The following is a 13,681-nucleotide window of genomic DNA, read 5'->3' as shown; positions in this document are numbered from 1 at the left end:
TATTTCTATCCTGAAATACAACAGAGTTCCTGCCTAAGCAGTCAGCTGCTACCTGTGATCTGCAATGAAGACCACCACATAGATATTAAAATGACCCTTATTAAATGGCTGTTGTTTCTATTTCTTTAAGTCAGAGAAGAAAATCAAACCTTGCATGAAATTACAGGTACTTTTGAGCTGCTCTTCACTGGTGAGAATATACTCCCTTAAACTAGGCTAGATTTGAGCAACCGTCTGGTGATAATTTTAGATTCATAAATCCTGCCCCCAACCCTTCAGCACAGCCCAAAAGTTGCTAAGGAACAGTGGAGGTACGTGTGGCCCAGCATAAACTGTTGCAGCAATAATCAGCAAGATCAGATCTGGTCAGCACCCATGTGTAATGTGAAGGGTTAACTTGTCTGCCGGCCAGAAGTTGCTTCTGCTGTGCTGGTCGCTGATTGGTCCATTCGAAGGATGCGGCAGCTGTCTCCCGATGGTTGGCCTTCTTGCCATGGCTTCGGCTTCTGGTTTCAGGGACCGCAGGGGTATAAGAATAGTGTGTGCGAGACGTCCTGTCTCGTTTTGCTGATGGTTCCCTTCAAAGTGGGTTACGACCAGGGCTAAAGGACCATTGGGAGTGTGCTGCAGGTAGGAGGGCCAGTGCACACACCTGTAAGTACCTGTTTGTTTCCAATATCATTGAAATATTAAATACACAACAGAATGCTTAGTGTTGTAGTTGTGTAACTTAGGGCTTGTGGGGGCGGAGATCTTAATGAAGTACCTGTTGAGTTCGAAGTGCTACTGAATGTTTAGTGTCAGATTTTGTTACTTAGATAAGTACCTGTTTGACGTAGGTCCTTGGTTGAATGTCTCACTGCTTGTTTGTAAACAAATAGTTAAAGTGTGAACTCTCAATCAGTGTCTTCTGACCCACTTACTGAATCTGCAAATCTGCTTCCCTGTAACATCATGTCAGCTCATGCTCTGCCAGCAATCAAAATATTTCTAGGTGCAGCTGTGGACGTGAAATCCAGCTTATCCTCCCTCATTGTTTAATTCATTTCTTTGATGGTTCAATATCTGAAATTCACAAAATAATTTCCAATGCATTAATATGGCTCAGAAACTAAAACCAAAAACTTTTTTGAGAACTGCTGATCACCTGACATGTGAAATAATTGAGACTTTGGCCAAACCTTTCTGAATCTGTCACTAAGTTCATAAATAGGATTTAATTTTGTTGACGATAGGTGTCACTGTTTTCAATGGTGACGATACTGTTGTATTTTGTTACTGTTATTTGGTGATAAATTATGTTACTGAAGCAGGTTATAGAGGTGTGTTTCTTTTTTCTGTGATAGATTTCTTTCTCCCTTGGATTCTCCTTAACGGTTACGAGATTATGGTAAGCTCTAAATATTCTTTGATTTGTGTTTGTTCTGAATAGAAATACCTGAACTATTGTTGATGGGCATGAGTACTTAGTGTCACAGAGCATTACAGCATAGAAACAGGCCCTTCGGCCCATTCAGTCAGTGCTAAACTATTATTCTGCCTGGTTCCAATGACCTGCACCTGGACCAATAGCCCTCCATGCCCCTCCGTGCCCCTGCCATCCCATCCGTTACTTTAAATGTATAAACTCCCCTCCCAGTTGGTGTTGGGTTGCTGGAGTTTTGTTGGAGCTGCACTCAGCCATCCTCTTGTGTCTTGCTGGTGGAAGGGCAGTGGAAGCAAGCAAAGTTATTTGTTGTAGAGTAGCAATCTCCTTGGAGCGTCGGAGGATGAGAGGTGACCCGACAGAGGTGTAGAAGATGATGAGAGGCATTGATCGTGTGGATAGTCAGAGGCTTTTTCCCAGGGCTGAAATGACTAGCACAAGAAGGCACAGTTTTAAGGAGCTTGGAAGCAGGCACAGAGGAGATGTCAGGGGTAAATTTTTTATGCAGAGAGTGGTGAGTGCGTGGAATGGGCTGCCGGCAGCAATGGTGGAGGCAAATACAATAGGGTATTTTAAGAGGCTCCAGGATAGGTACATGGAGCTTAGAAAAATAGAGGGCTATGGGTAACCCTTGGTAATTTCTAAAGTAAGTACATGTTTGGCATATCATTGTGGGTCGAAGGGCCTGTATTGTGCTGTAGGTTTTCTATGTTTCTATGTAGTACCCAGTCTCTCCCATTCTGTTGTAGCCAGAGTATTTAAGTGCCTGGTCTGTCCCGGTTCATTATTTTAAACTCTGGGATATCAATGGTTGATCACTTGAAGATGATGTTATTTAATATCAAGCAAAGATATTCACCTTGGCTTGTATGTTATTTGTCTCCTAGCAATTCATGCCTGGTTGTTGCCTAAGTTGATGTTAAAAAAAATATGACCTGAGGACTTCTCAATCGAGCTAAGTAGTTAGACATTGAGAACATTCCCAAATTTGACCTTCATGATGACAGGAATATTGTTGTTAAAGCGGCTGAAGATGGCTGCCGAACTTATTATCCCAAGGAGCAGATTCACTTTTGTTGTGAAGTTGAAACAACTGATCTTCAACAAACACAGACTTCTGCTTTTGAGCTGGACAGAAAGAGATTAAATAGAAAAGCTTTATTTGTCGCATAAAACACATGCAGTCAGATCTCTGCTAACATCAATATTAAAAAATGCTGCTTCAGTCTTTCTTGATCAAGTTCAGCTTTGGTTTATGTTTTGCTTCAGGAATTATGCATTTTTGTCAATGCTTAGATCAGGGGTTGCCAACCTGGGGTCCACAGGCTTCTTGCTTAATGATATTGGTTCACGGCATAAAACAAGTTGGGAACCCCTGGCTTAGATAAAGTTTGGAGATGTGTGTTCATGAGGGAGTATCAGTTGATTGTTGAGCACATAATACTCATAACGCCATTAGTTACACCTTTCATCACTTTGATGTGAGACTGAAGGTTGGTGATTGGCTGCCTTGGATTAGTCCTGCCATGTTCTATTTCTTACCCCTTGACACATTATTTTTCAAGACATAAGAACAAAGTAATTCATTGCTTGTTATTTATTTTCTGTCCTTTTGGATTTCAAAAGCAAGTTTTGCATACCAAGTCAAGACCATTGAGCATACAGACTTGGCCATAAATAACTTCCTGTTGGGGAAATATATGTTTATGGCTGTTAAGTATATTTAGCACATAAGGATTCAACATTTCACATTTGGAACAGCTACTTCCCTTCAACCATATGGTTCTTGAACCAACCAGAAAAAACGTATTCTCCAGAGTTCAGCAACACTATAATCACTAAGTTTTTCATTGCACCTCTGCATGCATGTACTTGTGCATATGACAGTAAGATCATCAATGGACCTTAAAAAGGTCATTCCCAGTGTAAATACTTAACCTTTCCTTTGAACTCTTATAGCACTGTGTCTTAATTCCTTATGTTTCAGTACACCAGTACAACAATAGTTAAAAAATATTGACAGTTGTTATTCATTCCAGCCCAGTGGTTTTAAGTGTGTAGTATTATTAATTAAGGCATCCATTAGTCTTGCGAGACCATGGATCTGCGCCTGGAAAGTCTTCTCTCTCCAGGGCGCAGGCCTGGGCAAGGTTGTATGGAAGACCAGCAGTTGCCCATGCTGCAAGTCTCCCCTCTCCACAACACCAATGTTGTCCAAGGGAAGGGCATTAGGACCCATACAGCTTGGCACCAGAGTCATCACAGAGCAATGTGTGATTAAGTGCCTTGCTCAAGGACACAACATGTTCCCTCCGCTGGGGCTCGAACTCACGACCTTCAGGTAGCTAGTCCAATGCCTTAACCACTTGGCCACACGCCCAGTATTATATTGGTGGTAATACCCATCTTGGTATTAGATTTAGTCATCTAGGGAGGAGCAAACATTTATTTTAAACTAATTGATGCTTTCAATATTACGTGTCACAAATAGTATGTAATTATAATGGCTTGTGGATGAGTACATGTCATGTGTAATCTTCTGTGACTTCACTCTATTTAACATTATTCTTTTGACTTTTCTTTCCAGTCTTGTAAATTTTGGGTACAATCATTTTCAAGAAGAAAAGGAATCTTCCAAATCTTTGAATCTGCAAATATTCTCAAATCATACAGGTAGCAAATACAAGCAGAGATATATTTTCTTTATTTTTTTCATATTGAAGTATGCTGTTTCAACAGTTGCTTAGAGGTTTTTGATTTGAGAAAGGTCTTAAGTAGTTCAGTTCATTACTTAAGATAAAAAGATAATTTTCCTAGACTCTCCATTTTCCCCTCTAAAACGAATGCAGTATATAGTACCCAGTCTCTGCCATACTGTTGTAGCCAGAGTATTTAAGTGCCTGGTCTGTCCTTGTTCATTATTTTAAACTCTAGGATATCAATGGTTGGTCATCTGAAGATGATGTTGTTCAATATCAAGCAAAGGTATTCACTTTGGCTCGTATGTTATTTGCCTCCTAGCAATTCATGCCTGGTGGTTGTCTAAGTTTTGCAAGTTAAGAAGGATTGACCTTCATCAATCGTGGGATTGAGTTTAGGAACCGAAAGGTAATGTTGCAGCTGTACAGGACCCTGGTCAGACCGCATTTGGAGTACTGTGCTCAGTTCTGGTCGCCTCACTACAGGAAGGATGTGGAAACCATAGAAAGGATGCAGAGGAGATTTGCAAGGATGTTGCTTGGATTGGGGAGCATGCCTTACGAGAATAGGTTGAGTGAACTTGGCCTTTTCTCCTTGGAGCGATGGAGGATGAGAGGCGACCTGATAGAGGTGTATAAGATGATGAGAGGCATTGATCGTGTGGATATTCAGAGGCTTTTTCCCAGGGCTGAAATGGCTAACATGAGAGAGCACAGTTTTAAGGTGCTTGGATGTAGCTACAGAGGAGATATCAGGGGTACGTTTTTTACGCAGAGATTGGTGAGTGTGTGGAATGGGCTGCCGGTGATGGTGGTGGAGACAGAAACAATAGGGTCTTTTAGGAGACTCTTGGATAGGTACATGGAGCTTAGAAAAATAGAGGGCTATGGGTAAGCCTAGGTAGTTGTAAGGTAGGTACATGTTCAGCACAGCTTTATGGGCTGAAGGGCCTGTATGGTGCTGTAGGTTTTCTATGTTTCTAGATACAACAAAACAAAAGCAAGAAAACTATTATTGCTGGAAATCTGAAATGAAAACAGAAAATGCTGGAGGTGCTCAGCAGGTGTGCCAGTGGAGAAACAAGAGTTATAGAGACAGAAATTCCTTTACATTTCATAGATACAATGATGTTGACTGTTTGGTTAATATTGACTTGATATTTAGTTTTGCCCCCCCCCCACCCCCGGAAGGTCATCTACCTGAAATATTAAAGCTGTTTCTCCCTCCAACACATTGCCTATCCTGCTGAATTGAATATTTATAGCATTTTCTAATTGTATTATGATTAGTATACAAATAATTCATTTTGGGCTTGTGTAAACTGATGTATATTTGCATGTACTAAATGTATGTGACAATACTTGTGTATGAGAAATAGCAACTTGCACATGTTACTGATCATCTTTCTTTCAAATGTTACATTTGGATAGAAGGCAAATGGTTTCTGTATCCTTAAAAATTAAAATCAGTGAGATCATTAACTTAAGGTCATCTATCCCAGACACAATTTGTTGATGAAAAATTAGGATTATTTGTTACGTCACCTGTCTGTTATAAAGTGGAAAGAGTGCACTTTATGAAATGTGTGTAACTGTTAACATTTATTACTTGGAGTACAGTAAAGGAATCTTATCTCAACAAATCTAAAAAAGGAAATTAACAGTCAACCAGAAACTGGTGGAAAAAATGAGCTTTTAAAGAAGTTACATCTAACCCATGGTCATCGATCATTAGGTTTTGCAAATCCTTTTTAATTCATTGTTGCCAGTACTTGGGGGAAGGTCTCAGAAATTTTGCAAGGATCTGTGAACATATTTTTAATATTAAAATCAAGCTGTGAGTTAGAGTGGTTGTAGGTTTGCTGTGTACACTGAATTCTCTCATTTTTATGAATAACGATCTGCTTTTGTGATGATTACCATCAAGGAAAAAAAGAACACTAATTATTGTTTTTTAGGTGCCTTGTCTGTGTGCTACAGTCATCCTGTGCAAAATGATCAAGAACTTATTTATTCAGTGATTCTTCTACATTATGGTAAATCTACTTTTAAATTGTTTCAGAAATTCCTAAGTAATTGAAAGGCTTCCAGTTCTGATTATGTGACCTTTTCCTTTGTTTTCGGAAGAGTATGAGACTAAATATAATAGTTTCCTGTCTATTTCTTTTATGTCTTGGTTTGAAATGATTTTCCACCTGTAGGACTGACTGTGGGCTCAAATCTCAGAAACCCCCAATGGTTCAATTTAATATCAGAGAATATTTACAATGTACAACCCGAAATTCTTACTCTTCACAGACATCCACGAAATAGAAATAGTCCCAAGGCATGAATGTCAGAAACGCCAGAACCCCAAAGCCCCCCTTCCCTCCTACACCCAAGTGGCAGCAAAAGCATCCTGCCCCCCATTTGCACAAGCCTCCCCTCCCCCCATAATGCAAGCAATAGCAAGCTCCCAGTATTGTGATTTCAAAGAAGTATTGTCTTGCTTTTGCTATTAATTGAGTGGCCTAGTCTTTTCAAAATATTTCAGATATCATTTACAAATGCAGATTAATTTTTAGCAACATAAGCACTAAATACTGAAATAATCTGAATGGAACTTGAGTGTGTGACTCGCAGACTTGGTCATGATTTAATTCTTTTTCTTGCATTTTTACAGGAAAGAAGAAAACATTTAGAGTTTCCTTGGAGAAGTCCAAATATGCCTGTATAAGTGAATTGGTCTTTCTAAACATGGGTATATTGATATTATTTTTCTAAATCAGAAAAATTGCACTATATACTGAGGTTGAATTTTCTTGCCTTTATCCTTATCCTGTTGGTGCCTAATTGGGCAGGTCCATTTTACTCACTTTTGAACATAAAACTTCCGTCCTCTTCTTGCCATCTGATGTTTTGACAGTTCGCCTGTGAAGTCTTGAGATTCCTCATTTAATCATATTATAGTAAGTTTCCTGACTTTTATACTTGCTGTGGGCAAAATTAGCTGATGGGCTAAATTGAATTTCTGAATCTGGAGAGTAGGATTAGGCATCACTGCATTCCTAGTGGGCATTATTGTGGGGAAGCAGTTACTTAGAGTGGGAAGACAGGGAGTTGGACAGTCTGAAGTAAAATATACTCAGTAGCTACTTTATTAGGTATCTCCTGTACATAACACTGAGTGTATGCTTCTGGTCTCATGCTGCTGTGGCCCATTCACTTCAAGGTTCAATGTGTTGCACATTCAGAGATGCTCTCCTGCACACCACTGTGGTAGCATGCAGTATTCTCAGTTACTGTTGCCCTCCTATCAGCTAGAACCAGTTTGGCCATTCACCTCTGACCTCTATCATTAACTAGGTGGTTTCACCTAGAGAACTGCTGCTTCCACTGGATGGTTTTTTGTTTCTCGCACCATTCTCTGTAAACTCTAGAGACGTTGTGCGTGAAAATTCTGGGACCTCAGCAGTTTCTGAGATGCACAAACCACCCCATCTGGCACCAGCAATCATACCATGGTCAAAGTCACTTGGATCGCATTTCTTCCCCATTCTGAAGTTTAGTCTGAACGACAACTGAACCTCTTGACCATGTCTACATGCTTTTATGCATTGAGTTGCTTCCACATGATTGGCTGATTTAGATATTTGCATTATTGAGCAGGTGTACAGGTGTATCTAATAAAGAGGCCACTGTGTGCATAGCTTGGTTTTGTTGTATTGGCCAGGAGTAATGATTTCTGCAAAGAACGTAGTGAGGAGATATGAATGATCTGCTTCTCCAAAGAGCTGAAAGGGAAGCCTATCCTCCATGTTGAAACCTGCAGGTTAGCTGTTTTAGAATGAGCTCACTACCCTTTGTTTGGCCAGCACACTCTTTTATCAGCCATCATATCAGTCAAATGATCGTGGAAATTAGCCAGTTGGCTTATTGTTTGTTCTGTGGAATTGGGGAATCCATCATCTTTAGCGGCACTGGAGCGAAACAGAGACAGTCCCAGCAGTTTTATGGGTTTTGTTTTTGTCATTTAACTAGTTGTAATTTATTGCACCCACACTGGCCCAGATAGAACACCCCTACTTTCTAATAGAAAAGGCTCATATTCTCCCAAAACATACCAATATGCAAAGGGTACTTTATGACAAACCGAAATAAGTGAGAGCATTGATGTGTTCATGCTTAGAAGTTAGGCCGATCTTGACCACTTCTTGACTGATCAATAGCTTCCAGTTAATAAAACCTATTCCCAGAACTCGGAAATCATGACTTCACCAAGAATGGCTGAACAACAGCAGTTTTACAAAGACCATGCCACAACAGGATGCATTGTGTAAAACCATTTTGTCTCAAAGAATGACAGCTATTCTGTGTCTTGTCAAAATGCCTTTAAAATTAACCCTGCATTGCTGATTGTTTCAATTAATTATCCACATAACTTCTGATGCAAGTTCCAAAATGAAACTCTGTCAGTAGGGGTCAAACTCCTAAAGTAATGTGTACCTTTTGTTAAAATTATAGAAAGTAAAATGATTCCATGTGCAATCAGCTCCTTGCGGAGCTTCCTGCGATTTTAAGTTTCAAATGACTGGATAAATTTATACTTCTGCCCATCGTAATCATCCTTTGCTTTTAATTTGTTGTGTTGGGAAGCTGTTTTTCACCTAGCTACCCTGTTGTCATGGTAAACCGTAATTGAACATTGAAGTACTTGTTCAACATTGAAATAGCAATGCACAATTATTTTTCTTTTCAGGTTATTATGTAGCTGTTTATCTGCCTGGATGTTTTTTACATCTCATTAACGTACAACACCCTCATCTTATTTGCCATAGTCTGTTTCTGTCAGGTAAGTATATGTTTTTTTTAAAACTGAAGTTTGTTTGGTTGATAGTTTTCTAAACTTATAAAGAATCGCTGCCAGTGTCACATGTAGGTAGGTAGGTAACCACAGTTTCACCTAGTTTCCTGAGTTAATGGGACTGAGAAGTTGAAAAGTCCATCTCCTTAGCTCAGGGTAGTGTGGATGGTAAGCTCGTCACCCTCAATTTCCGACTCTGGGTCTTCCAGATGATTAATGAGTTAGACTTTTTGATGTAAGCATGTAGTGTTGTGAAGGTGGGTGGTGAAATCTGGATGTGGGTGGGAGGCATGTTGGGAAGGTGGGGATAATAGGTATTGTTAGTGGAGAAATGGGCAGCCATAAACTCAATGGGAAACGGCTCGTTTTGTGGCATAAGGGCCCATTCCTGATCACCTCCTGAACTGTGGCTTGCCAGGACATTTCAGAAAGGAGTTATATAGATACTAGACCGGTTAGGGGACAGCAGGTTTCTTTTCATGGAACAATAGGGTATTTTTGTGAGTTTATGGTCACTATAGATTATGTCACTTGATTTTTATTGAAGTTTCATTTAGTTTTTTGAATTGCAATTTCCCTGCTGCGTGAGATTCCAAGTTGTATATTCTGACCTATAGACCAACCCTCTTATTTATAGTCTAGTAATGTAACCACTATGCTACCAGTGTCAAATTTAACTTCATTACAGCCTTGGTTCAAATATGGATGAAAGATCTGAATTCCAGATGTAAGGCAAGTGTCATTTTTCTTGGCGAGAAGCTCCAGTAGCATTTGGGGTAACTTTACAGAGCATGAGACAAGTATCCACTAATTGTCATCTCAATAATCTCCTTAATCGCTGGTGCCCTTCACCACTGGTGCTTTGGCTGCTTCACGTTCCACCTACGATATGCATAGAGTTACTCGAAAAGGTTACTTCTCTGCACCCTCCCCAATCCTCTCACTGGGACCCTCTAGAATGATGGGGGCCGTAGGCTTGGAGCGGGTGCGGGTTGTGGGCCTCCACGTGCAAGTTTCTTTCCATCCCGATTACAAACATGACAAGATCTGCAGACGCTGGAACCCTAGAGCAACACGCCCAAAATGCTGGAGGAACTCAGCAGACCAGGCAGCAACTATGGAAAAGAGTAAACAGTCGACATTTCGGGCTGAGACCCTTCTTCAGGACTGAGAGGGAAGGGGGGAGACGCCTGAATTAAAAGGTGGCGGGGGGGAGGGGAAAGAGGCTAGCTGGAAGGTGATAGGTGAAGCTAAGTGGGTAGGAAAGGGCTGGCATCTCGATTATGCCATTATCGTTAACCTACAGCCAGGTCTAAACCCTGGAACTCCCCATCTATCTGGAGAGTTGGAATGCCTAAATCAGAGGGCGTGCATGGTGTTTTGAAAGCACAACACCAAATCTTTCTAGAAGCAAGTGGGAGTGGGTAATACTGTTCCTGGAAATGATGCTTATATCCTGTAAATATCTGAAAATTGAAAGTATTTGATTCTATTTATAATTTAAAGTTACAATAGCTGTAAAGGATGATGCAGAAATTGAACGGTCTTTCAGGAACAAAATTATGATTATGAAGACACGTAGTCCTCTTTTATTGTCATTTAGTAATGCATGCATTAAGAAATGATACATTATTTCCTCTGGTGTGATATCACAAAACACAGGACAAACCAAGACTGAAAAAACTGACAAAACCACATAATTATAACATATAGTTACAAACAGTGTAACAATACCATAACTTGATGAAGAAGTCCATGAGCACAGTAAAGTTCAAAGTTTCTTAAATGTCCCACATCTCACGCAGACGGGAGAAGGAAGAAAAACTCTCCCTGCCATGTTGACTACAATCCGACTCTTGAGTCATCCGGAAACTTCGAGCTCTGATCAGCTCTCTGACTGAGTGCCATCTCTGTCCAAACGCTTCGACCTCCTTCTCGGTTGCCAATAGCAGGCAAGACCGGGGATTTTGAGGCCTACCCTCTGAAAGATTCCCGACCACACAGTAACGACAGCAGCGAACGGGCGTTTCAGAAATTTCTCCAGATGTTCCTCTGTGCTTTCACGTCCATTCTCCATCAAATCAGAATTGTCCACGGCCCCTATTTAACAGATATGATATCATTTTTCACCGGAGGGCTGCGCACACGCAGGCGCGCCGCCATCTTCTCCTCCCGCCACATTAGGAAGCATCTTAACCATAAAAAAGGTAGTAGAAATCTGGACTACTTGCCAATGAATACATTTATGCTGGGTTACTAGGAATGATCAAGTCTGAGTGTTATCAAGGGATATGGAGCAATGGTAGGAATATTTCATTCAACTATGATGTAATTGAAGAACGGAGGGGCTAAGGAATTGATCTAGACAATTCCTGATACTTCCTATTAAATTAAAATGATTTTATTAACACAGTGTAACAAGCGATTTGCTCTTTAGGGGAGGATGCCAAGGTGACGCCCTGGAATCTCCACCGGTATACGTTATTGTCTAATTGGCTGCTGGATTGCCGTTTGGGGAAAATCTATAAAGTTGAGCTTAACCCGCTGTTACTGATGCTGTTTATGCGCAGCAGCAAGCTGGGCTGCCATCAACGTGCCGCGATGCACTGTGCAGTCATGTATCTCCAGAATAATTCAGAAGTTGAATCACAGGTACTAGACTAAAGTTGTCATAAGCCAACTTATTGGTTAACTGTACAATTTCAAAGACTGCGCAAGGAAAGAGACCCAAAAGTGCTTGCATAAAGTGGTGAACTTAGTAACAATTGCTGACACAGTACTTGGAAAAGAATAAACTTAACCACCGACTTTCTGACAGGACATTGTTAGCATTCAGAAACATTGTTCTGGTGTGAAAACTGTATGTCATGAAGTAAACTAAATCTGACAATTTTGCAGATTATTTAGGTTGAAAATCTTGGGAAAGGCAAATGTAAGGTATCTGAACAATTGTAGAATTAACTTGTAATCACCCTGCTTAGTTTTAAAACAGGGCCTTCCTTGCGTCTTCAAATACTTTATACAGGCTGATTTTTAAAAAGGATTGTGTAAGGTGCGAAACTGGTGTTAAAGTGCCTTTTTATAACAACATTAAAATGTAAGAAAATAATTCTGAATTACAGAGTAATAAATCCTGGAAAATATAAACCATGAGTTTGAGCCCAGCTGGAACGGTGGGATGGCACACTTTTGCATTTTTAGAAAACAGAGATATTTACGAAAATGGTTCCAGAGATGAGACATTAGAGATGTGGATAGATCACTGATGCTCAGAGGACTTTGATAGAGATGTTTAAATCTTGAGTGTGAATAGGAGTAGACAGAGAAAATGCTTCCAGTAACCAGATTTAATGTGATCAGCACCGGGCAATCCAGTTGCTCTGATTTAAAATACCCTTCCTGCATCATTTAGAAGCTTCCACAGACTTGGGTGAATTAAAGTTGTAGCAGGAAATCATTCAAAGGAGGACAGAAAACCCTCTAGGAGGAATAATGGATTGTGAATAAAAATAATTTGAAGTTGATGAAATTCTGTGAAAGTTATTTTAGAAACATTAATTGTATAGAGAACATAGAAATGATGTTTGAACACTTTCAATGCTGTGCAGAATTTTAAATGCAAGAATTGCCAAAGTAGATTTGCTGGTTTGTGCAAATAATTTAATATAAAATCAATTATGGATTTAAACATTTGGGGAATCCTGGCAAATTTTATCTTGTTTGTAACTTCTGAATTTTTTGTGATGACTAGATTATTCACTGGTTGTGTGATTTGTCTGCCTCTGCCTGTTCTGATCTTGTTCAGGAATTCATCATTGGTAAGCAGCTGCATTCTAAGAATTGTTTTCTTTAGAATTTAGCACCAAATACCAGCTAACCTCAATGACTTCAATGAGATTCTAGATCGAAATCTGTTTTTTTGTTCTCTTTAAAAGAAATAATATAATGTGTGTTGGACGAACTACAAAGATAATATCTATGATGGGTGACTTCCAAAATGCTATTTTTCTAATTTTTGTTAAGAGCGTCTGGAACTTGATTAAGAATGGAATTCCAAATACTGCACAGAAACATAATTCCTCATTTTTGAGTGCAAAAGTAATCAAAAATAGGACACATTATTTGTGAGTAGTTCTGGTGTATGCATACGTAAAAATTAAATGCATGTATGCAGTCGAGGAAAGCATTTTACCATAAAACATAGCATAGAAAAACTTAATTTTCCACAATCGGCTGGGCCATTTTGTAGTAATAGACCAAAGGCAGAACAAAGATTTAAGAATTCCAGTTTACTCATTGAAGTATAACCATGTTGATGTCCTTAATTTGAAATTATTAAATTTGTAAGCCATAGCACTGTAGAAAATATTCCTTATTCATGTTTTTCCAATATAAATCGTGCAAGTGAGCAGGTGGGAATGGCCCTGGAATAATCATTTCACTCAAATCCATGTGGATAATACTGGAATTGATCCCATGTAATCAATGAATAATTACTTTTCAATGTTGGCTATGTTTGTATCATATTTATATTCTGGAAATAATTCTAAAAATCAGAAAATTGCCTGCTTTTATATTTCACCACATTGATTATTTTCTCTGTAGTCCTGCTATGAAGGAATTTAAGGTGGGGGCTTATATGGGAGGCAGGGTTTGAGGGTCGGCACAACATTGTGGGCCGAAGGGCCTGTACTGTGCTGTACTATTCTATGT

General features: G+C 39.6%; 1 protein-coding gene across 1 annotated transcript in view; it reads left to right on the top strand.

The window, feature by feature from the left end:
* gsap (gamma-secretase activating protein) overlaps positions 1 to 13,681 on the top strand; it is a 91,196-nt gene that overhangs the window by 41,091 nt on the left and 36,424 nt on the right. Inside the window, exons 11-17 of the mRNA XM_072241622.1 lie at positions 1,347 to 1,390; positions 4,014 to 4,099; positions 6,084 to 6,161; positions 6,788 to 6,865; positions 8,864 to 8,956; positions 11,406 to 11,620; positions 12,720 to 12,786. Coding sequence (XP_072097723.1) covers positions 1,347 to 1,390; positions 4,014 to 4,099; positions 6,084 to 6,161; positions 6,788 to 6,865; positions 8,864 to 8,956; positions 11,406 to 11,620; positions 12,720 to 12,786 — 661 coding nt within the window. The remainder of the gene's footprint in view (positions 1 to 1,346; positions 1,391 to 4,013; positions 4,100 to 6,083; positions 6,162 to 6,787; positions 6,866 to 8,863; positions 8,957 to 11,405; positions 11,621 to 12,719; positions 12,787 to 13,681) is intronic.

Source organism: Mobula birostris, chromosome 23 (assembly GCF_030028105.1).
Source record: "Mobula birostris isolate sMobBir1 chromosome 23, sMobBir1.hap1, whole genome shotgun sequence".
Classification (NCBI taxonomy): Eukaryota; Metazoa; Chordata; class Chondrichthyes; order Myliobatiformes; family Myliobatidae; genus Mobula; species Mobula birostris.
This window is presented reverse-complemented; position numbering and strand designations above follow the sequence as displayed.